The sequence below is a fragment of the Triturus cristatus genome, chromosome 10 (assembly GCF_964204655.1).
Source record: "Triturus cristatus chromosome 10, aTriCri1.1, whole genome shotgun sequence".
NCBI lineage: Eukaryota > Metazoa > Chordata > Amphibia > Caudata > Salamandridae > Triturus > Triturus cristatus.
Window position 1 is genome coordinate 414,303,062 of NC_140593.1, and position 23,116 is coordinate 414,326,177.

The 23,116-nt window shown below is 44.1% G+C and overlaps 1 protein-coding gene across 41 annotated transcripts in view; it reads right to left on the reverse strand.

Annotated features, from left to right (window-relative positions):
- ABI1 (abl interactor 1) overlaps positions 1-23,116 on the reverse strand; it is a 363,080-nt gene that overhangs the window by 160,918 nt on the left and 179,046 nt on the right. For all 41 annotated transcript variants that reach the window (XM_085631728.1, XM_085631730.1, XM_085631720.1 and 38 more), the window contains exon 3: positions 770-946. In XM_085631728.1, coding sequence (XP_085487854.1) covers positions 770-946 — 177 coding nt within the window. The remainder of the gene's footprint in view (positions 1-769; positions 947-23,116) is intronic.

Below are 23,116 nucleotides of genomic sequence, written 5' to 3' on the forward strand. Positions count from 1 at the left end.
CTGCATTAGAATCGGTGCCAACGTACACCATTTCTAAAGCCAATAAAGATTTTTCAAAATAAACAGAAATCGCCCCCTTATCATAATTCCCCAGCAATATCTTTTTCAAAAATTCATCTGTCTAAGCACTTTTCACATTACTTGGCATTAGGTGGTACCTTACAAATAACCTAATATTATGACTATGTTACACAGTGCAATATTATCTACGCTGTGAGCATGCAACTGCCAAATAATTAGTTAATACAATAGATTTAAGGAGAGCTAAATAATCTAAGATTTCTAATTAATTTAATTGGAAACACCAATGCGGACTGTGATCTGGTCAAGAATGCAACCTTTACTCCTTCAAAGAGGTAGTGTGTTAATGCTGAAACGGAGTATGCTTTATCCTGGACTGTACCAATATTTCTAGATTGCATAAAGTGGAACAGGGCCATACTTTTGGTAGTTACAATGAGCAAAACACACAGTGAAACATAATTTGTACCCATGACTGACAGTCAACCCGAAGGTTTGGTGAAGAGAAGGCAGCTGGGTTTGCAAATCACAGGTTTGTTACTGATACAAAATGCAGAGTCAAGGGATCACTGTTCATACAAACTTAAGCATTCTGCAAACGAGACCGTCGGGGCACTCAGTTTGTACTTGTGACTGATCAGCACATGCGTGGAGTCTTATCAATTTGGCACACATGAAATTACTTTAGCGCATTGAAAATGGTTTACAAGTAAGGTATACACATCCGAAAATAAGGGAACATGTTTACCTTCACTCCATGGCCTACGTCATCCAGCACTGTGTAGTCTATAGGTTTTCGAATGTATCTGACTGGGCGCTCCATGTTTGCTGGTGCTATGATTTTGTGGGTTCGCGCAGTGTTCTTATTGGTTGTTAAGATGCCTATCTCCCTTCGAGCTACTTTTTCTTTATGAATGTCCACGGTCTGTAATTGAAACATTAAAAAAACTTATCAGAAATGTTCGAACACATACTGCAACAAGAAAAGAAAAAAAACACACTTGTACATATACAATAGCGAACATGGAAAAAAATGGTAGTTCAAAAATTCACCTTCATTGTGTACTTAAAACAACACCAGCAATTTCGATCGCGTTCTTGAAATGTACTAAATACAAACAATGGATTGCTGTTATTTCATGCAGGCCTATTGAAAATTAACACATCTTCCAACATCACCAGTCTCTGGAGGCGGTGGCTGCACTCATACCCATCTTCCAGTAAAGCTTGCATATGCAACTCAGCCAATATGATCAGTTTTACATTGTAACTAGTACTAAAAGTTATTTAAGGCCCAGTTCTAGTACATACCGTACATCCATGATACCTCTTAATTCTTCCCTATATTCCTAATCATTTTTTTCAATCCTATCAATATTTTGGTGCAGAACTCGAACAGATCTGTAAGCAGCTTCCTAGCTTTTCGATTCATTGCATCAAGGCCCAGGTATCATCTTCTTGCTAAGGTCCCACCAATAATTACAAGATCCAAGCAAGAATATTTATCCCCAATATATTTCTTGTAATCCATCATGCGTCAAGAAAATGGACTTGACAGCCCCATCAAATGGGAAGTATCATCACAAGGGATGCCAACAATAGTGTATTAAATTAAATCCACAGAGTTAAATTTATTTGTGCAATATTATCTCTTCATTTACAAGCAGGTCTGGACTAATGACAATTCAAATGCTAAAGTGTATCCCTCTATTGACATCAATGTATTTGCTGTGACCGTGGGAAGAAGAACGAGGCTTGGAAAACAGTCAGCACTTAAAGGCTCCATTTATAGGCAGGAATCTACTCACTAGCTAAAAAAGCGGTAGGGAGCAAGCCCCTCTCTGGCTATGCCCACTCCTCGAACACCTTTCCGATGCCACTGGCTATACCAGCCAGTGTTTAAACTTTTATACACATGTAAATGTACTGTGGTAAAAGAGGAACCTTTCAACAAGGAATTTCAGGTCCATGACAGCCTATTACATTATTGTGCAAGGTCTCCAACAGTCTGGAGCATTCTCTTGTCTTAGGGAGAGGAGTATCCTTCAAAAGGTAAGTATCTTATTTATTTCATTGATTATTGGACTGTGAGTATAGTTATTTTTCATTACATTGGATATTGTGGATGGGGGTAGGTCTAAGGGTATCCAGCTAGGTGTTTTCTAACGGGATGCTACTGTGCGCAGAGCAACTGCTAGTATAATGTCTACCAGACTGGAATAGGAAGGGTTAAACTAACTTTCTAGTTAGGCTCGATACAAACATTTTCTCACACAGAAGTGGAAGCAACAAATGTCAGACAAATCAAGCTTTTACTCAATCAACTTTTCACAATAGGGGACAGACTAGAGGAGACCATTAACCATGCTAGTGTTTGGTGGTTTATTAAACAATCTGCTCTGTATGACATACATTCCATTTCTTTAAGCTAGTCGACAACTCTAACCTTTAACATGAAAAGTGCAACCGTACTAGCACCGATTACTTTAAAGAAATTCTTCTCTCTGTATTTTACACAGGCGTTTCTAACTAATTTGCCTAAGAAGAAACACCACACACACACATGGAGTATCCTACAATACTGTGCTTTTGGAAATCAGTATGTTAATGGATCAGCTTCATTACAAATGTTTGCATGTCAGAAAAAAAAGTATATTCAAAACAAATATATCAAATTGAAATGCCCATATTAAAATCTGGATCCAAAAAGTAGTATGACAGCAGAGAAACGCATATGAAAAAATTTAAAGGTAACAATTATACAAATGTCGAAGACCAGGCAAATGAACAATTGAAATTGCAGACTTTGGCGAGCGTATCCTACTAAAGACCAAAATATATTTTTTGAAGGAATTTGGAAAAAATAATGGATTACCATTGCTACTTAATGTTTAACATAACTCACAGAAAAATGTAGTAAACATCACTTGTATCTGTTCTCCAGCCAACTGTAGTGAATTCTGCGAACTATATTTTTCTGTATATGTATTTTATATAAATGGAATGTATACGTTTAAGCAGATTGTTAATATTTGAAAATGTATGTGTGTTTACCGTAAAAAAATGAAGAGAATGACACTGCAATATTACAGAAGTTCCAGAATCTGGTTCTAATGTAAAATAAAGGCAGCATCCTGAACGCATGCAAAAAAACTTGTATGCTTGATTCGTCTTTAATTTTACTACAAACCACAATACAAATTCTTCCCCTCAAAGAGTATCCAAACATTGTGTCGCTCAATGAACCATTGACAGTAATGCATTTGAGAGCCATGTCGGACACGTCGTTTCTAGTCCTCTTCTAATGAAGTGCTGCGTGCCCTGCTAGATATTACAGTATCTGGGGCACGCTTTCTGCTGTGTAGAGCAGCTGGAAGCCTGGGCACTGTTGCTTGAATGACAGCCAACAATTAAGGGTGAGATCATTTAACAGGAAGGAAATGACAAGTCAAGGGCGAGGAAGGAAACTGGCAACATGGGAGCGGCGCACTTTATCAACGGGTGTCGGAAAGTGGGAAAAGGTGACACATTTGGTCAGAGGCAGCACTGTTGTTGCTATTGTTCATTTAGCACGTGTTTTAGCGCACAATCTCCATGAGCAGTGCATCGCAGTGCTTTTCTCCTATAGTTAGCTAGGAGAGTACATGGGTTGCCAAACTCATCTAGTTCGCCTTTACCTTCCAGAATAACACAAATACCGGCCAGTTCAAGGGGACTGTGCGGACCGCTGGGCCATCCTAACCTTTTGCCATCTTCAGCTCCTCTGGGAGTGACCCAAGCTACTTGCTCAGTCAGGAGAGTACAGCCAGACTGGGATGCACCCAAACATTTGGCGACTTGAAAGAGCGATTATCTGGAAATTGACCATTTATGAGACTTTAAAGTGTAAGGACTCAATACAAGGGGTAAGAGTATCTTCTTATTGACTTTGACCACCCCATCAGGTAGCGCGAATCTTGCTCGATAAAGGGACTTTATCACGTCCCGAAGAAGCACTGGTCTTAGAGGGATTCATTTGCAAGAAACAGTTAACTGCTTGGTTTGATCATTTGAAAAACAAGCATTTGCAATGCATTCGGTCTTGCCTTTGGGACCTTGTATGTATTTAGCTATGCAGCACATTAGCCTGGGTGCTGAAACATCTGTTCTTTAACATGGAGGGAAAGTAAGCACCAAATTGCGTGACATGCCAGGTAGGGGAACACATGGAAAGAAATATTGCCTTTCAGTGAGAAATGGTATAGTCCAAAGCTCGGTTTCGAATATAAAAGCAGGGCCTTCGGTGGTCATACCACTGAAAATACAAGATTTGAAGAAAATATTGTCTACTTGTGCTCGTGGAAGACAGTTTCTATGGACTGGAATCTAGAGAATGCTAAAGTGATTCTGGTATTTTACTGACCTCTGGTGCTCGTTTTCCATCAAGAAAGTTAAATAGAAGCAGTTGAACAGAAAAGAAAGTCCCTAAGCAGACAAGTCCTAGGGCTGAACTCCAGAGCCCACAAAGTACATACGCATATAAATATATACTAAAGTATATACAAGAGGTCTCGAATGCTCGACCTAAAAAAGTGCTGCTGCTGGAGCGTGAGCCGCTTAGAACACCTGGTGCACATGCGAAGGATTCCTGTGCTCTAGAGGCAGCAGCGCACGCAGCGAGGTGAATTTCTATTAGAGGTCTACACAATAACTTATGCCACGTTTATCAAAAACGCCCTAATTCCTATGGAAAAAGACACTTGGCGACACATCAGTGGCCATTTTACATCTTTGGGAAGGAAGTAATTGTAATCCAAGGCACGCAGGGGTATTCAAGAATGGAAGTACAGCGCGCAGAATAATTTCTGATTTCTTCATCAGTGTCGGAAGTGGAGGGAACGAGACTCTGTGACCTGTTCAGCAGCAGTGACTTTGCAGCCTAAACAGCAGCAGGAGTGCTGTGATTGTTGAGCACTAAAGTACTGAGTGTTGGTTATCCAGCAAAAGCACAGTGTTATAAGTAAGAACAACAAGGATATGCAACATTTTAAATCATACATTCTGGGGTAATTCTTTACGCCTGTTGGCACTCACGTCTAGCCGAGATGTTGTCTAGTGAACCTGCAGCAGTTTCAAGGGGTGGGGCTGCACATCCTTTACATTTAAGTTCACTCTAGGAGTTTTAGGCAACTCCTGAGGAGCCAGCTTTACAGTGGAGTGAGTGGCAGGAGTACTTCCTGAACTATATAGCCAACATGGAGGATAGTAGTGGTTCTAGACAGCGAAGAGAAATAAAACAATTCTGATATATTACCTAGGGCCACTAGGGCTAAGTATTTATAACCAATTACAGAAACTGGAAAGAAGTGCAGGTGATACAGATGTGCTTTAAAGAGCTATTTCGGATCGGGATGAATATTTTTTCCCCCAAAGTATGTATAGCGGTAACGCGTCATGACTTCTTTCAAAGGAAACAGGAGAAACACACAAGCATTGAGGATTATGTTCGCTCTTTAAAAATTTAGCGATTACATGTAGATTTGGAAATCTGCATGATGAACTTGTGATATCAAATTGTAATTCATGTCAAGAACAAGTACATTCAGGTGAGGTTATGGGTAGAAGGCGAGGCTAATCGCAAAGACATTGTAGCAATTGTAAAGGTAGCAGAACTGTCTCAGCGGTGCGCCAAAGCTACTCTTGCTCAGGAAAAGAAGGTTGTAGACTGCGAATAAAGTATCAGATGGCAAACAGAAGACAATGCAGACCAGTGGGCGATATACTGACCAAAGAAAGGATAGAATACAGGGGGACAATGTGGAACAAGTATGGAACATTAACATTGTCTATTCTAAATGTGGAAGTACATCACACTCAGCTAGGTTCCAAACGTGTCCTGCGAAAGCTGCTAAGTGTCTAGAGTGTGGCATAATAGGACATTATGCTAGAGTATGTAAACGAAAGCAAAACAAAAAAAAGTACCACTAAAGTAGCATGTGTGAGAGAGCTCGTAGAGGAGGAGTCCTCAGAGGACAGTGAGGAGAGTGAGGTGTTAGCCACAAAGGACGTAAAAAGGTAGTGCTGTACATTGCAGGTGAAAAGAATGTTGGGTGTCCTTCGGGAGAGTTCCACTGCAGGTAGCTGCTGACTCTGGGTCCCCATACACAATCATTGCAGAAAGTGTTTGGGAGACATTTTATCTGTAAGATAGGCAATCAATTGGAACCCTCCCCGACCCCCTCTCCCCGGATATTCCTTCGGTGAGGTACACAGGAGAGAGAATCAAAATGGGGGGGGGGGGTTCGGCAGTTTTTAGGTTAAAAAACAGAGATGCTTTATGTAAACTTTACGTGACCAAGGAGGGACCCTCAGTGTTGAGCTGGAAGGACCAAAAGAAATTAAGTATAATTTTGGATCCCAATAGCATTGCACAGGTATTAGCAGCGTGTGATGAAGAAGACACTAAAGGTGGGTGTTAGAGGAGCTTCCCATGGTATTCCAAGAGAAAATATTTCAACTGAATGGGTTTACTCCTTGGATTCAACTAAAGGTGGGAGTTACGCCCACAATTTATAAAACACAAAATATCTGTTTCATTGTCAGGGACGAAGTAGAGAAGGAATTGGAGAAATTGCGAGAGTTACATATTATTGACCCAGTGGAGGCGCCCAAGTGGGTTTCTACATTCGTCCCAGTCAGGAAGGCTAATGGCAAGGTTAGTCTGAGTGTGGACTTAAGGGAACTGAATAATAACATAAAGGTGGATCAGTTCCCATTGCATAGAACAGATGAAAGGATGTCAGGACTAGAAAAGCTAAATGGTTTCCAACGCTAGACTGGTCTGTAGCGTATCACCAGGTGGGGTTAGATCCTAAAAGCAGACATCTCACACCATTTTGTACACCGTTCGGATGTTACCAATTCAGATGCATGCAGTTTAGGTTGATGTCAGCTGCAGCAGTGTTTCAGAGTCTGATTGCAAGTTGTCGGGGCACATTCCAGAAGTTACTTTACTCCAGGATGATATTTTGGTTACGGAGAGACACAGAAAACATCATGAGGTATTGAGGAAAGTTATGTATCCTGAAAGGAAGAGGATTGTCAGCAGAGGGCAATAAGTGCAGATAGGCTCAGAGAAAGGTCACATATATAGTAAAAGTTTGCAAACGTGATCATCATATAAATAGCTTTTGCTACTTCCAAGTGTTTCCAAAAAGTGTGACAACTACACAAATTATTGGCAGATAATGTCCCAAATTAACAGTGCACAACTTAAAACGCAGCTAGGAAAGGACAGTGAAAAATCGCTCTTAGCGTAAACAATGTGAAAAGAATTCACACCCAGTATAAAATATAGATTTTTTCGAAATTTACGTAAAATTTATTTTACTTTAATACAAAATCAAACCCAGTTTAAAATATAGATTTTTGGGGAATTTACTTTAATCAGCAATGTAAACATATATGTAATCTCTGCTTTTCTCTCGTTTATTTATATTGAAGGGAATTCGCTTTTAAACTCCATTCTGTAAACTGAACAATCATACATCTATCCAAATGTAATGAGGCGAGGTCTATAAAAATGGACCAAAACGTGATAAGGAATATGCTACTTACCAGTATGCATCTGTTCTTGGCATGTAGAGCTGCAGATCTATACACTGTGCATAGATAGCCATCTGGTGTTGGGCCCGGATGTTTGCAGTTTGTTTTTCTTCTTGGACAGTCTTTGGAAGTCACGAGTTCGGTGACTCCTCCTTCGGTCCGTACTGCGCATGGGCTTCGGCTCCATCCTCAGATTGTTTTTCGCCAGCAGGGAAAAGATGGAGCGTAGTGATAATAGTGAAGAAGCCCATGTGTGTTGTATCTAAATAAGATAGCCTGGAACGATACAGGTAGCCGGGGAGGCGGGTGGGCGTGTATAGATCTGCAGCTCTACCTGCCAAGAACAGATGCATACTGGTAAGTAGCATATTCCGTTCGAGGCATATGAGCTGCAGATTATACACTGTGCATAGATTATATAGCAGTACCCAACCCTAGCGGCGACCACCGGTATCCGTTGCAGTAGTTTGAAACAGTGTCTTTAGTACAGCCTGGCCCACACTAGCTTGTTTGGAGTGCACATCTACACAGTAATGTTTTGTGAAGGTGTGCGGTGTTGACCATGTGGCTGCCTTGCAGATGTCATCTAAGGGTATGTTCCCTAGAAAAGCCATAGAAGCCCCTATCTTTCTTGTAGAGTGGGCTTTAGGTGGAACCGATAATGTTCTTTTTGCTTTGTGATAGCAAATTTGTATGCACTTTACAATCCACCTAGCTATCCCTGATTTTGAGATGGGGTTGCCTTTATGCGGTGGAGAGAAGGAGACAAACAACTGTTTAGTCTTTCTGAAGGGTTGCGTTCTTTGTATGTAGTACAGTAAAGCCCTTTTAACATCAAGTGTATGTAGAGCCCTTTCCGCAACAGATTGGGGTTGCGAGAAAAAAACCGGTAATTCCACCGATTGATTAAGATGGAAGGGGGAAATGACCTTGGGCAGAAATTTTGGATTTGTGCGAAGTATCACCTTGCTGTGATGTATCTGTAAAAAGGGTTCTTGTATCGTGAACGCTTGTATCTCACTAACCCTTCTAAGTGAAGTGATAGCTACGAGGAAAGCGGTTTTCCAAGTGAGGAATTGTAGCTCACATTTATGCATTGGTTCGAAAGGCGGACCCATTAGCCTTGTAAGAACTACGTTTAGATTCCATACAGGGGAAGGTGGTGCCCTGGGTGGGATTACTCTTTTAAGGCCTTCCATAAAGGCTTTAATAGCAAGCACTCTGAACAGTGATAAATGCTGTCTGTTTTGTAGGTAAGCAGCAATTGCTGCTAGGTGTAGACGTATGGATGAATATGCCAGGTTACACCTTTGAAGATGGAGCAGATAGCATATGATGTGCTGTATGGATGTATCTAAGGGGTCGATTGTATTGTTAAGGCAGTAAACAACAAATCTCTTCCACTTTGCGGCATAGCATGCTCGAGTGGTAGGACATCTGGCTTCCCTGATAATGTTCATGCAATCAGGGGGAAGGTTAAGGTATCCAAATTCTAAGATTTCAGGAGCCAGATCGCTAGGTTGAGCGGAGCTGGGTCCGGGTGCCTGATTTCTCCATGGTTCTGGGTTAGGAGGCATGGGGACAGGTGCAGCTTTTGGTGTGGTACCACTGAGAGCTGTAGTAGTGTGGTGTACCACGGCTGCCTGGCCCATGTTGGAGCTACCAGAATGAGTCTGAGGGAGTGCTGTTGTAGCTTCCTTACCACTAATGGAATTAGCGGGAGAGGTGGAAAGGCGTATGCAAATTTGCCTGACCAGTTCATCCATATCGCATTGCCTTTGGACAATGGGTGTGGGTATCTGGCGGCGAAGCTTGGGCATTTTTTGTTTTCGTGGGTGGCGAAGAGGTCTATCTGAGGATGCCCCCACTTGTGGAAGAATGGGTGAAGAACTTGTGGATGCAGTTCCCATTCGTGCATTTGCTGCGTTTGTCTGCTGAGCAGATCTGCCATAGTGTTTTGTATGCCTGGGACGTGTTGTGCCAGGAGAAAGATTTTTTGTGGAATTGCCCATCTCCATATGCTCTGTGCTAAGCGGGAGAGCTGGGGAGAGTGTGTCCCCCCCTGTTTTTGAATATAATACATTGCAGTCATATTGTCTGTGCGAATTAGGACAGCCTTGGCTGAAATTTGTTTCTGAAACTATTTCAGGGCTAGAAAGATCGCCAATAACTCCAGATGGTTGATGTGGAGTAACCTCTGTTGTGGCGTCCATAGGCCTTGCACTGTGAGGTGTAATAGATGCGCTCCCCAGCCGGAGAGCGATGCGTCCGTTGTCAGAATCACCTGAGGAACCGGGTCCAGGAACGGACACCCTTTGGAAAGGTTTGTGGTGTTCCACCACTGCAGAGATCGATGGGTGCGGCCGTCCACCAACACCAGATCCGTCAGCTGACCCTGGGCCTGGTTCCACTGGCGTGCTAGGCACTCTTGGAGTGGACGCATGTGAAGTCTTGCATGAGGCACTATGAAAATGCAAGACGCCATCATCCCTATTAGTTTCATGAACACTCTGGCTGGGAGAGATTGCTGAAGAAGGAACTTTTGGCGCAGGGCTTGCATGCTTGCGATTCTGGCTGAGTTGGGATAGGCTATAGCTTTTGAGGTGTCTATAGTGGCACTGAGGTATTGCTTTGTGTGAGACGGTATCAAGTGGGACTTTTGGTGATTCACCGTAAAGCCTAGCTGGTGGAGTAGTTGTATGGTAGTGTTTGTATTCTGTACGCACTGGTGGTAGGACGCGGCTTTTATGAGCCAGTCGTCCAGGTAGGGGAAGACATGAATGTTTTGTCTTCGGAGGTGTGCTGCCACTACTGCCAGGCATTTGGTAAACACCCGTGGTGCGGTTGTGACCCCGAAGGGGAGAACCTTGAACTGATAATTTTGGCCGTCCACCACAAATCGGAGGTACTTTCTGTGAGCAGGGTGTATTGGGATATGAAAGTATGCGTCTTTCAGGTCCAGTGTAGTGAGAAAATCGCCCTGACGGAGGAGTGGGAGAACTTGCTGAAGAGTTACCATATGAAAATGGTCTGAATGGATGTATGCATTTAAAGGCCGGAGGTCTAGAATGGGCTGTAGGGTCTCGTCTTTCTTCGGTATGAGAAAGTACAGAGAGTAGACCCCTAGATTTTGCTGATCGAGGGGTACCTGCTCTATCGCGTGTTTTTGCAGGAGGGAGAGTACCTCTTGTTTTAGAAGTGTGGTATGTTCTTGTGACATCGCACGGTGTCTAGGTGGAATATTTGGGGGGGGGTAGAAGTTAGTTCGAGACAGTACCCTGACCGAATAATTTGGGTTACCCATTTGTCTGATGTTATGGCCTCCCAGGCTTGAAGGAAGTCTTGTAGTCTGCCCCCGACCGGAGTGGAATGGTCTGGGGGAGCGGGGGAAAGTCATTGTGTGGGCAGTGTGGCAGAACGGGCGGCGTTAGTTTTGCCCCTGCCTTTATTATTGTTTCCTCGATATCCACCTCTTTGGTAGCCCTTTGAGAAGGTATTTTGAGGAGGGGACTTGTAGGAAGTGGAGGAGTTATCGGAAGAGTAACCTCTGCCAGAGCCTCGAAAGGAGGAACGGCGAAAGGAGCGTCTAGGGGTTTGTGATTGCAGGGCTCCCATAGACTTTGCCGTATCTGTATCCTTCATTTTTTCCAGGGCTTCATCTACTTTTGGGCCAAATAAGTATTGTTGGTCAAATGGGTGGTTTAATATAGATGCTTGGACCTCTGGTTTAAAGCCTGAAATCCTGAGCCAGGCGTGACGGCGAAGCAGGACACTGGTGTTTATAGCCCTGGACGCCGTGTCTGCTGCGTCAAGTGCACATTTAATAGAGGTGTTGGTAATAATCTTTCCCTCGTGTATTAGCTCATGAGCTTTATTCTTATATTTCTCCGGGAGATGCTGCATGAGAGCCTTCAGCTCATCATAGTGCGCTCTATCGTACCTTGCCAGCAGCACCTGCGTGTTGGCGATGCGCCACATATTGGCAGCTTGCGAGTAATTTGGGTTACCCATTTGTCTGATGTTATGGCCTCCCAGGCTTGAAGGAAGTCTTGTAGTCTGCCCCCGACCGGAGTGGAATGGTCTGGGGGAGCGGGGGAAAGTCATTGTGTGGGCAGTGTGGCAGAACGGGCGGCGTTAGTTTTGCCCCTGCCTTTATTATTGTTTCCTCGATATCCACCTCTTTGGTAGCCCTTTGAGAAGGTATTTTGAGGAGGGGACTTGTAGGAAGTGGAGGCGTTATCGGAAGAGTAACCTCTGCCAGAGCCTCGAAAGGAGGAACGGCGAAAGGAGCGTCTAGGGGTTTGTGATTGCAGGGCTCCCATAGACTTTGCCGTATCTGTATCCTTCATTTTTTCCAGGGCTTCATCTACTTTTGGGCCAAATAAGTATTGTTGGTCAAATGGGTGGTTTAATATAGATGCTTGGACCTCTGGTTTAAAGCCTGAAATCCTGAGCCAGGCGTGACGGCGAAGCAGGACACTGGTGTTTATAGCCCTGGACGCCGTGTCTGCTGCGTCAAGTGCACATTTAATAGAGGTGTTGGTAATAATCTTTCCCTCGTGTATTAGCTCATGAGCTTTATTCTTATATTTCTCCGGGAGATGCTGCATGAGAGCCTTCAGCTCATCATAGTGCGCTCTATCGTACCTTGCCAGCAGCACCTGCGTGTTGGCGATGCGCCACATATTGGCAGCTTGCGAGTCAGTGCGTTTGCCTGACGCATCTAAAAGCTTGGACTCCTTATCAGGTGGTGGAGCCTCACCAGATGACAGAGTTGGAGCGCTTCCTAGCTGTGGAAACCACTAGTGAGTCTAGGGGCGCAGGTCCTTTAATATAGACAGGATCCGTGGGGGCTGCCTTGTACTTCTTTTCTATTCTGGGGTTTAAGACCCGAGCTCTAACGGGGTCTTTGAAAACCTCTGTGGCATGCTTGGTCACCCCTTTAAGCATGGGTAATATAGCGGTGGATTTATCTGCTATGTCAAATGTGTCAAGTAGGAAGTCTTCCTCAACTGGATCACTGTGTAATTCCACCCCATGGTAATGTGCCGCCCGTTGTAAGAGGTGGTGGAACCCCAGGGAGTCCTCTGGTGGAGACGGCCTGGATGGATAGAGATCATCCTGAGGCACATCTGGGACATCGGGATTGTGATAATCCTCCCATGGGTCAGGTGTTCCCGGAGGAGTGGGGTCCTGCGGGGCATCTGTGGGATCATAGAATGGATCTCCGTGGTCATCAGGGTCTGGAGACGGGGTTGGAGACCGATGAGGCAAGGGTGGAGAAGGTGGGGGCGGAGATGGAGGGGGTGGAGGAGGAGGAGGGGGAGGAGGAGGGGGAGGAGGAGGGGGAGGAGGAGGGGGAGGAGGAGGGGGAGGAGGAGGGGGAGGAGGAGGGGGAGGAGGAGGGGGAGGAGGAGGGGGGGAGGGTACTCTGAACGGGGATGTGGCAGAGTCCTTCCGTTTTGGTGGTGGAGGAGGAGTTTGTTTGTCCAAAAGTCTTTTCTTGGAAGACAAAATTAAATGTCCAGTCCTTGGATCCTTTGTTAAAGTCTTTTGAAGAGGATCCGGTGCGAAAAGCTCCTCCGGCACCGATTCGTCCATCGGTGCCGATGTTTTCAGAACCGAGGGCTTCGTCGGTTTATCCGCGCCATGCTTTCTCGGGGTGTCCGATTATTTGGTCGGTGCCGAGGCAAGCTTCGACACGGAAGCGTCGGTGCCGAGGGATTTGTGTTTGGTCTGCACCGAGAGGCCAGGTTTGGACACCGATGGCTTCGGAACGGAACTTGTTTTCTTCGGCGCCGAAGAATGTTTGTCGGTGCCGCTAGGAGGCTGGCTCGAGCCCGAGCCGCCAGGAGACTTGTGATGCTTTTTCACCGGGCCCGAAGGTGGGGTGATGGAAGCAGTATGCTTGGCTTTCCCTAGGCCCGGAGGCGAAGGGGTAACCGGAGTCTCTTTCGGTATGGGCGCGGGAGGGGGAGGGGGTAGAGTACTCACGACCCTCTGCGCCGGTGTGATCTCCTCCACGTCGGAGTCATCGGCCTCGGAAGCGCTGACGACATCTTCCTCCTGCTCGGTGTGTTGCTGTCCCGAAGCTCCGGTGTCTTCTCCGAAGATGTCAGGTGCAGCCGAGGTCGATGAGTGCGCCATGGTGCGTCGAGCACGTCGATCCCGAATAGTCTTTTTCGATCTAAAAAGCTTGCAGGCGGGGCAGTCTCGGGCCTCGTGTTCGGGAGAGAGGCAGAGGTTGCACACCTGATGGAGGTCGGTGTGGGGAAATTTAGACCCACATTTTGGGCACTTCTTGAAGGGAGTCCTTTCCATCGGCCGAGACCGGAGTCGAGATAGGCCCGAAGGCCGCTGCCGATGTCTGGAATCGAGGAAGTGCCGAAGAGAGAGATGAAGAAGTCGATTCCGTCTAAAGAATCTCAATGGACGAGGATTTTTCGTCGAAGGTCGAACTGGAAAGGTTCGAAGCCGGAGCACGAAGTATTACATCCGAGCCCGATGGCGGAAAAAAACAATCTGAGGATGGAGCCGAAGCCCATGCGCAGTACGGACCGAAGGAGGAGTCACCGAACTCGTGACTTCCAAAGACTGTCCAAGAAGAAAAACAAACTGCAAACATCCGGGCCCAACACCAGATGGCGATCTATGCACAGTGTATAATCTGCAGCTCATATGCCTCGAACTCATAATTTCTTCTATACATTATACAACCCTAAAGTCGATAACCTAAATGTATGTTACAAAGAGGGTTTAGAATTACGATAACCATCGACTAAAAAAGGTCCTTTTATTCAGGAAATTCCATTGCTCTTGAGTAGAGGTGTATGGTTAGAAGATTCGCCAGTACCTAAACATAAAAAGTTAGGTGAAACCAATCTACAGCTTGTCACCTGATCTGATGCCTCACCCTCTGGGGTAGCCGATTAGGGGATGCAGGTCACTTGACATCTTAAAGAGGGTAGCGTAACATGACCATCGGTTCTCGCTTTTGTTGGATAGTGGTGCGTGGTCAGGCAGTATTATGTGCCCTGCATTCTGGGTTTTTTGCACCAAATCCACAATTGAACAATTAGTGACCTAAGGGGACTAAATTCCAAAAGGCCTACTGTCTGAGCATACAATGCATACCCAATCCACTGTATTCTACCTTTACTCCCACCATTGAAACAGATCCCATAGCCAGGCGTCACAATGATAAATCATTCAATCTGCAATAACAATATATCTGGGAAGAAAATGAAATAGTCGGGTAGTAAGAATATTTTGTTCTTTAATGAAAGACTATCGACTCGGCACCCTTATGCATATAGGGAAACCTATTCAAAAACAATGTGCTCCGTTTGTTTTTGGCAAAACACAATCTCCTACACAAACATGTTTTAACCCCTTCGGTGCTCATGACGGAATGGTTCCGTCATGACCCACGGTTGAGCTGTGCTCATGACGGAACCATTCCGTCATGACCACACCCGCGCAAGATTCCGTCAGCACAGCGGCGGAATCTGCGCAGCATCGAAGGGGTTAAAAGTAGCACCGATATAAACAACTTCTAAAACGTCACTAGTGTGCTAAAAGATTAAGAAAAACAAAATCTGAATTGTACGCTATGCTGCAGATTATTGAAACTCTGGATGGTCAAAAATAAATTTCAGATGCTCTTACTAAGCAAAGCAAAACAGGAGATATCCATACAAAACGTGGTACATGCTTTCCTGCGCCCCATGACTGTGCAAGACTGTATTCTGTGTAATAATGGGGAAACACACAAAATTCATTACCCTTCACACGAGGGGGAACCATGAAGGAAAAGTAGTGTATACCTCTTTAGTAGGGCAACCAACCGCACGCTGTAGTTGGAGAAATCTTACACTTGCCTGTCTAATCATGACCCTGTGTTCACAGGGCTGGTTTACACAAAGCTGAAAAGGAGGGAATTCTTTATAGAGCCTCTAGCACACAACAGTCAAAATACTGGTAGGGCAATGCCCAGACGAAAATAATCCGACATGTTGGCGCAAAATTGAAACAAATCTGAAAGATAATTCAAAACAAAAACACATTAAGGGCCCCAAATTTCACCACCTTTAATGTAATTAACACAATCTGTCTCATCTACGAAACCTTAAACACAACTTACATTTGTCGAGCGTTCACTTAAAACTGGATGATTTTTTTTTTTAAACCTTCCTTGTATTTATTCTAGCGAAATATAAAACATTGCAAAAGAAAACGGTGCTAATTAATCACAGAAATCTGAACATGTGCACCCCCACATCCAACCAAACAAATATATTCAGTTACCTGCAAAAGAATTGCATTTTGGAGCATAAACTAATCATTAACAATGCATAGGAGGCCATGCTTCTAAATGTATATGTTCTTACAGAACGTTAGAAATCAAGTTCGGAAAGGCAACCGTACTTTCCAATTTGTTTTTTATTATGTATGAGGGGCAAGAAATCTTACTCAAGGCATCTGAGCACATTGACCCTGGGAATCCTTTAATACAAACCGTGACAGGAAACTTATCAAAATCTTTTAAAAGGATAACGCTTTTCAAAACAAGCTTCTTGGGTAGCCCTTTCCATAACTTTTCGCAGCGCTGCAAAAGATTTGCTATATGTTTCGGCAGTAATTAGCATGTTAAGTATCAATAGACTTTTTTTCTAGGGGCCACAAAAGTGTTGATAGGCAAAACTACTGTAATTGGTCACCTTTTCAAGTAATGAAGGATTTGACTCCAAAAAAAGCTCGGGGATCCCAATTAAACAATAATGGATACAAAGGGTTTGGCTGGGAGTCTGCAATGTTTTTAGGACAACCGTGCCACATCCCTCTTTTGTGTGTGTTCTTGCAGCAGGTTTCTGCAGTATCTGTAAATGAAGAGTACTATTAGCAGCCAGGCCACATCATAAGGCAATACTGCATCCTACTTTAGCACCAACAATAGCCTACACAATTGGAGAACGGGTTTTCTGATAGCAGCAGTATAACTGAAGATGAGGAATAATATATTACATGATTAATCAGAGCCTCCGCAACCACTGAAGATACGAAGCAACCAACGTTTTAACCTTCTTCTGAGTATTAACACTGACATTAGTAACAGGGAAGTGATCATTCTTTGCCAAAGAGGCACTTGGTTGTTAGCGGCCTCCCGTAACCATTAACTCCATGTCTAGAGTGATTAATCTCATGCAACCTGATCAACATTAGAAATTGCTCAAAGGTAAGCTCCATAGTCGCATCTTAAGAGGCACAACAATACAGTTTGAACACTACCTTTCTATCATTTGCTTGAACACGAAACAGCCTACGAAGTAAGCATCTAATTAAAAAAGAGAAATGCAGGTAAAACAAGGTCCTTGAGGTGCGCCATATAATGAAGGGTCCGGGAAGACTCAATTTTGCCCGTACAAATTACACTCAAAGACTTTGCCACCTCCATACCCTATGACCACTTACATTTACTTCTCCAAACAATACCGTGCTCAAGCAGCATCTAAAGAAACCACACTTCCCTTTATCCCAGATTTTCAGTAGGTTAGTCTGAACATCCAATAGTGAAGTTTTATGGTCCACACCTGCTCTGAATCCCCAACTGCCACTTGCTCACAATCAAGGTGATGGGAGATCAGGTACCATATCTGCGATCCTGTGTCACGGTTCAATAACTTGCAATGACCACAACGTCAACTGGGATCTTAAGAAAAGAGGGGGAGGGGGAGGGGGGCATACAATCTTACTTTAAAGCTTATCAAAAGGGCAGCAAATGATGTGTTGACCTGGAAACCAATTCAGAACCTCATCCTTAATCACAGATAATAGGCATCTATCCTTTAACCCAACCAAGAACCCCCAAAGACACAGTGCTGCCTTTTCTTTCAGAGCAGTAAATTAATTTGGATGCAAGCGGCCTACGAAGTAAATGTGTTAGTGTTAGCAGGTGTGGCATGCTTGTACAAAAGTTAGTTGTAGATGGGCCTGGGATGGTAAGCAGAGTCTTGAAGGTACATGCAATGTCTCCTCTTTCCTTCACATTGAACAATAAAAATATTGTAGTTCACACATTTTTGTGACCGTGATGAGATTATCTCAAATGGTTGCTATGTCTAAAAAACAGAATTGGCATAAACAGAAGTGCTCTCTAACCCTTTGTTTTTAGAATTAGTGGAGCAAGCAATTCCTCACTGTAGAAATCCTTTTTTGTTTTTACTTTACATTGTTTGCATTAGTCTCTGGCATTTTATTACACACAGGCGTAGAAATTAAGTTTAAAGGGGATTTTTCGAGGACTTGTTTTATTAACAGAGAGGCACAACTCCATGGAAACAATTATCAAAAGTCTCCTGTTTGAGACATTCACATTCCCCAAAAAGAAGGTTCGATGTCAATGGTGAAAGAAATTCAAACCGACATTTATCAGATTTTTAACAACGATTTATTTCGGCACAATTGGTTGGACACATATTTTAACACATCTTTCATAAGTACATCTGAGCATGTCTGGCAATAAAGTTCACCATCCTTGACTGGAACTTAAAAATACGTACAAAAATAAAATTGTGTTTCGAACAGGAAAGTTGAGCTACCGAATAGGCATGTTTATTCAAGTGGCTCATGAGAGAGGCCGGGATTGACATTAATCAAATATTGTTACAAAGGTTTAGCTAAATTGTAAGAAAACATGAATACCCCTCCCTGCAGACTGCACCTGGTTAGCTATGAACGTTAGGAGGGAAGGGGTGGGGAGGCAGCAGTTAAACAGTCACAAAGTTCAGAGAAATAAACCTTATAAGGGAAAATCATTAGAAACTATCTGTTGAACGTATTTCCCTCGTTAATTGTGCAACTATGGTTAGGCACCTTATGTGTTTCAATGTCACTAACCTAGTGGCATTTCCTTAAAATACAGTAGCCGTGGCAAAGCCAATAGTTCTCAGCTTTTGGACCTATCGGCTTGGCTTTGCCAATGCCGTTTGCTGGTGAAGCAGCTTCCATAAAGTGAAACGATGGTTGGAGTGGAAGTGGAAGCAGTGCTTAATTTGAGCCGGAGCTTTCCGGTGCTGAGCACCGGCACCTAATTGTCAACACCACACTTAGGGCAGTCTGCTACAAGGTGGCGCTGCTCATGTAATTTATGGATGAGCAGAATAAGAGTTGTTTAGGGAAACAATACACAAACAAAATTACTAGTACCTGCCTCCCCAGCCATTCTTTTAGCTTTGGGGACCTGGAATAATCTGAACTGTCGCATTTACATGCAATAGAGATGGTCAGTAGTTGTTTTAGCAGTGATGACAGGGGCGATGGGTGGTGCAAGCTGCAGTGGCCTCCTGGTCAGAGCCCTGGCACTTCATATTTTACAAATTAAGCACTGAAGTGGAGCAAAGCAAGAAAGACCAATACTGAGCACAGCAAAGTAGGGGGGAAAGCACATGGGAGAGAGAGAGCCAGAGGGAGAGACAGAGAGAGAGACAGAGAGAGATAGAGAGCCAGAGAGACAGAGAAATATGAGGGGGACCTAAACATGGAGCGATCCATCCAATCAAAAGGATTGTTTGACAAGCATTTGCAATTCAAATCGATCTCACCTTTGGGCCCTTATATGTATTTAGCTATGCAGCACATTAGTCTGGGTGCTGAAACATCTACTGTTCTTTAACATGGAGGGAAAGTATGCAACGAACTGCGTGACACGCCAGGTATGGAAACACTTGGAGAGAAATATTGCCTTTCAGCGGGAAATGGCATAGTTCAACGCTCTGTTTTTAATATAAAATCAGGGCCCTCGGAGATCAGATCATGAAAATACAAGATTTGAAAAAAATATGGTCTGTGGGTGCTCATGGAAGACAATTTCTATTGACTGGAATCTAGAGAGTGCTAAAGTGATTCTGGTAGTTTACTGACCTTTGCTGGTCATTTTTTGTCAAGAAAGTTAAATAGAGGCAGTTGCCAGAAAAATTTTAAAAAAGAAAGTCGCTCAGCAGAAAGCAATTCTAGTATTTTACTGACCTCTACTAGTCGTTTTCTATCAAGACAGTTAAATAGAGGCAGATGAACAGAAAAAAAAAGTCCCTAAGCGGAAGCAGACAAGTCCAGTGGCTTATCTCCAGAGCCCACAAAGTACCTACACATATAAGTATATACTAAAGTATATACAAGAGGTCTTGAATGCTTGACCTAAAAAGGCTAGGCTCTAGGGTAGGGACAAAGAATTGAAGGGTAAGGCAAGCCATCGAAAAAGAAACAAGCAAATGAAAGTGACAATGAAGCCAACAAAAAGGTAAGGAAATGGGATGACTCAAAGGCCTCTATAAGTAATGGTAAACCAACAACCCTGCGGTGCTTGGTGGGCAAGACCTAAAAATACTGACCCATTTAAATCTATAGCACAAGACGTTCACAAATTAAAATATACATTTCTGGAATGCATACAAGTATGAAATCAAATATGGTCAGCTGATTGCAGGTTGGTGCCAAATTGGCCACAAAAGATCCATATTTTAGGACGTTGAAACCACCCTTGGAACTCTGGACTTTTTGGTAGAGTTTCACATGGTCTTTCACTCCATTCTCCTCCAGAGAATGAATAATATTGGGAACTGGGTTGAAGAAAAAATAAACGCTAGCCACTGGATATGCGTTTGTTTACTCGCCAATCACGCCCAGGCCTTAACCATACCTTTCAAACAGGAGTTCAGAATATGAACTGTGGAGTTACTCACATTTGGCTGTAACCGGTTCTCTACAACCTCTATGCGGCACACTTGACTAACCTTGTATGATCTTTTCAAATGTCATTTTATGCTTGGGACGCTCAACTTATCAATTTTACAGATGACATGGGTTCGCCTATAATATTTAAGACTGCATGTTCACCGTTGCCAACAAATAAACAGCAAATTAATTTACCTTAACTCAGGGAAGATGGAGCTCTATGATCCATTCCTAGATTGAGGGTTGGTGACTTGGGGAACTGATCTTAGCTGTATTCCAGCCACCTTATCAGGATATAATTAAGATACTTCGCTTTAAACTACGCATTACAAAACTTACATCCTCTAATTGCTTTCTTCTGAAAGCACTGTTAAAATGTTCCTCCATTTCCTACCTGCTAATGCTGGACCATGGAACAATCCATGCTAATTTCCCACCTATAACCTTGCTTCTTGACCATCCCAAAATACCCACTTCATAGGTTTTCAACGCATTCAAAACTCTACAGTGACTCATCTTGGGTCCAACACACAAAATATGATGGGAGGATGCTTGTAATAAGTCTAACCACTGGCCAACGCTCTGGGTAAATCAAACATTTATCTATCCATGGTTTCTTCCAGCCCAGAGTTATAGACCATATTAATTCAAGAGTCTATCCATAGCACATAAATTCTTTAGAGTACAAAAATCCACATGCAGCGGAAAAAAGCCAAGCACCAAACAGAGACATAACTGAAATCTGCTATGGTAAATCAGTTAACAGTAACTCAATTTAAGAGTGCAACTCTTGATGCCTGCTAGCTTACTGTAAGAAGCGTGACCCGCTGAAAATCTATTTCCAGACAGTCTATGAGCTATCCCAGAAGAATTCTCATTCCCTTGGGCTTTTTAAGACCTAGCTTTCATCTTCAATAAACTAACTTTCCGCTTATCTCAATTAAATTGAAAGCACCCCAGGGTGGTAGTTACAAATTGAACTAATTCTGCTCTATACATATATTCAAAATGAAACATATCTGTCCTTTCTGGACACATACTTGCACGGGGTATTTAACAAACTGCAACCTTGCAAACCACCTAGAAAAAGGAAATTGAGAGGCCAATTGGGACACTCAGAGTACATGTAAAGCGCGCTACTTACCCGTGAGGGTCCCAAGGCGCTGAGGGGATGGGGGGGGGGGGGGGGTAGGGGGTGCTGCTACTGCTTGAAGAGCCAGGTCTTGAGGAGTCTTCTGAAGGCCAGTAGGTATTGGGTCTGCCGTAGGTGGGTGGGGAGCATGTTCCAGGTCTTGGCAGCGAGGTAGGAGAAGGATCTGCCGACGGAGGTCTTTCGTTGGATGCGGGGGACAGCAGCGAGGGCGAGGCTGGCGGAGCGGAGCTGGCGGGTGGGGGTGTAGAAGCTGGGTCTGCTGTTCAGGTAGGCTGGTCCGGTGGTGGAGTGCTTTGTGTGCGTGGGTGAGGAGCTTGAAGGTGATCCTCTTGTCGACGGGAGCCAGTGTAGGTCTCGGGTGGGGGGTGATGTGGCTGCGGCGGGGGACGTTGACGATCAGTCTGGCAGAGGCGTTTTGGATGCCTTGTAGGTGTTTGGCTGGGATTCCTGCGTAGAGTGCGTTGCCGTAGTCCAGTCTGCTGCTGACGAGGACCTGTGTCACCGTTCTTCTTGTTTCGGTCGGGATCCACTTGTAGATCCTGCGGAGCATGCGGAGGGTGTTTTAGCAGGAGGAGGAGATGGCGTTGACCTGCTTAGACATGGAGAGGGAGGAGTAGAGGATGAATCCTAGATTGCGTGCATGGCCGGTGGGTGTTGGTGCTGTTTCCAGTGTGGTCGGTCACCAGGAGTCGTCCCAAGCTGAGGGGGTGGGTCCGAGGTTGAGGACTTCCGTCTTGTCCGAGTTCAGCTTCAGACGGCTGCTCCTCATCCAGTCGGCGACAGCCTTCATTCCCTCGTGGAGGTTGGTTTTGGCGGTGTGTGGGTCCTTGGTGAGGGAGAGGATGAGCTGGGTGTCGTCGGCGTAGGACACCTTCATGATGCCTAACAAGCACACAGATGCTTCATCTAATCAATAAAAATGTTGTGCAATTATCTATATAATGATGTAAACTCCGAATAGCTCTGAACTTCTGAATGATAATGAAATCAAATGAAAAAGAAATTTATAAAGCGCAATCCAATTACCCAAAGGTGCCAAGGCGCCAGCTCATCATGTAAACATATGACGTAAGATCTTAACTCAGTCAGATGTTAAATAACCATGTCTTCAGCACCTTCCTGAATGCCAACAGGTTAGTCTTGTTTGTTAACCTTTGGGGAAGAGAGTTCCAGAGTTTGGTTGTCCCAACTAGAAAGCTTCTACCGCCCCAAGCACTTTTCTTGAACCTAGTGATCACCAGCTTGTGAGATTGAACGGAGCGTAGCAGACGTGCAGGGACATACAAGTGAAGATTTTGCTTGAAAAAGACTGGCCCTATGCCATGAGTTGCTTTACATGCTATGCACAAGGCTTTAAACTCAATGTGTTGTTTCACTGGTAACCAATGTAATTCTCTTAAGGCTGCAATGGCCGATTTATGCTTAGGAATATTCAACAGAAGCTGAGCAGCAGCATTTTGCACAATCTGAAGTTTAGTCAGGCATTTAGACCGGAGATTGATGAAGACAGTTTCAGTATTAGTCTCTGGAAAGGACCAAAGCAGCCATCACCAGCTTGCGTAGATCAGCGGGGGATGAACGGGAGAATCTTTCTCAACAGTTTTAACATACAAAAAGATGCTGAGGTAA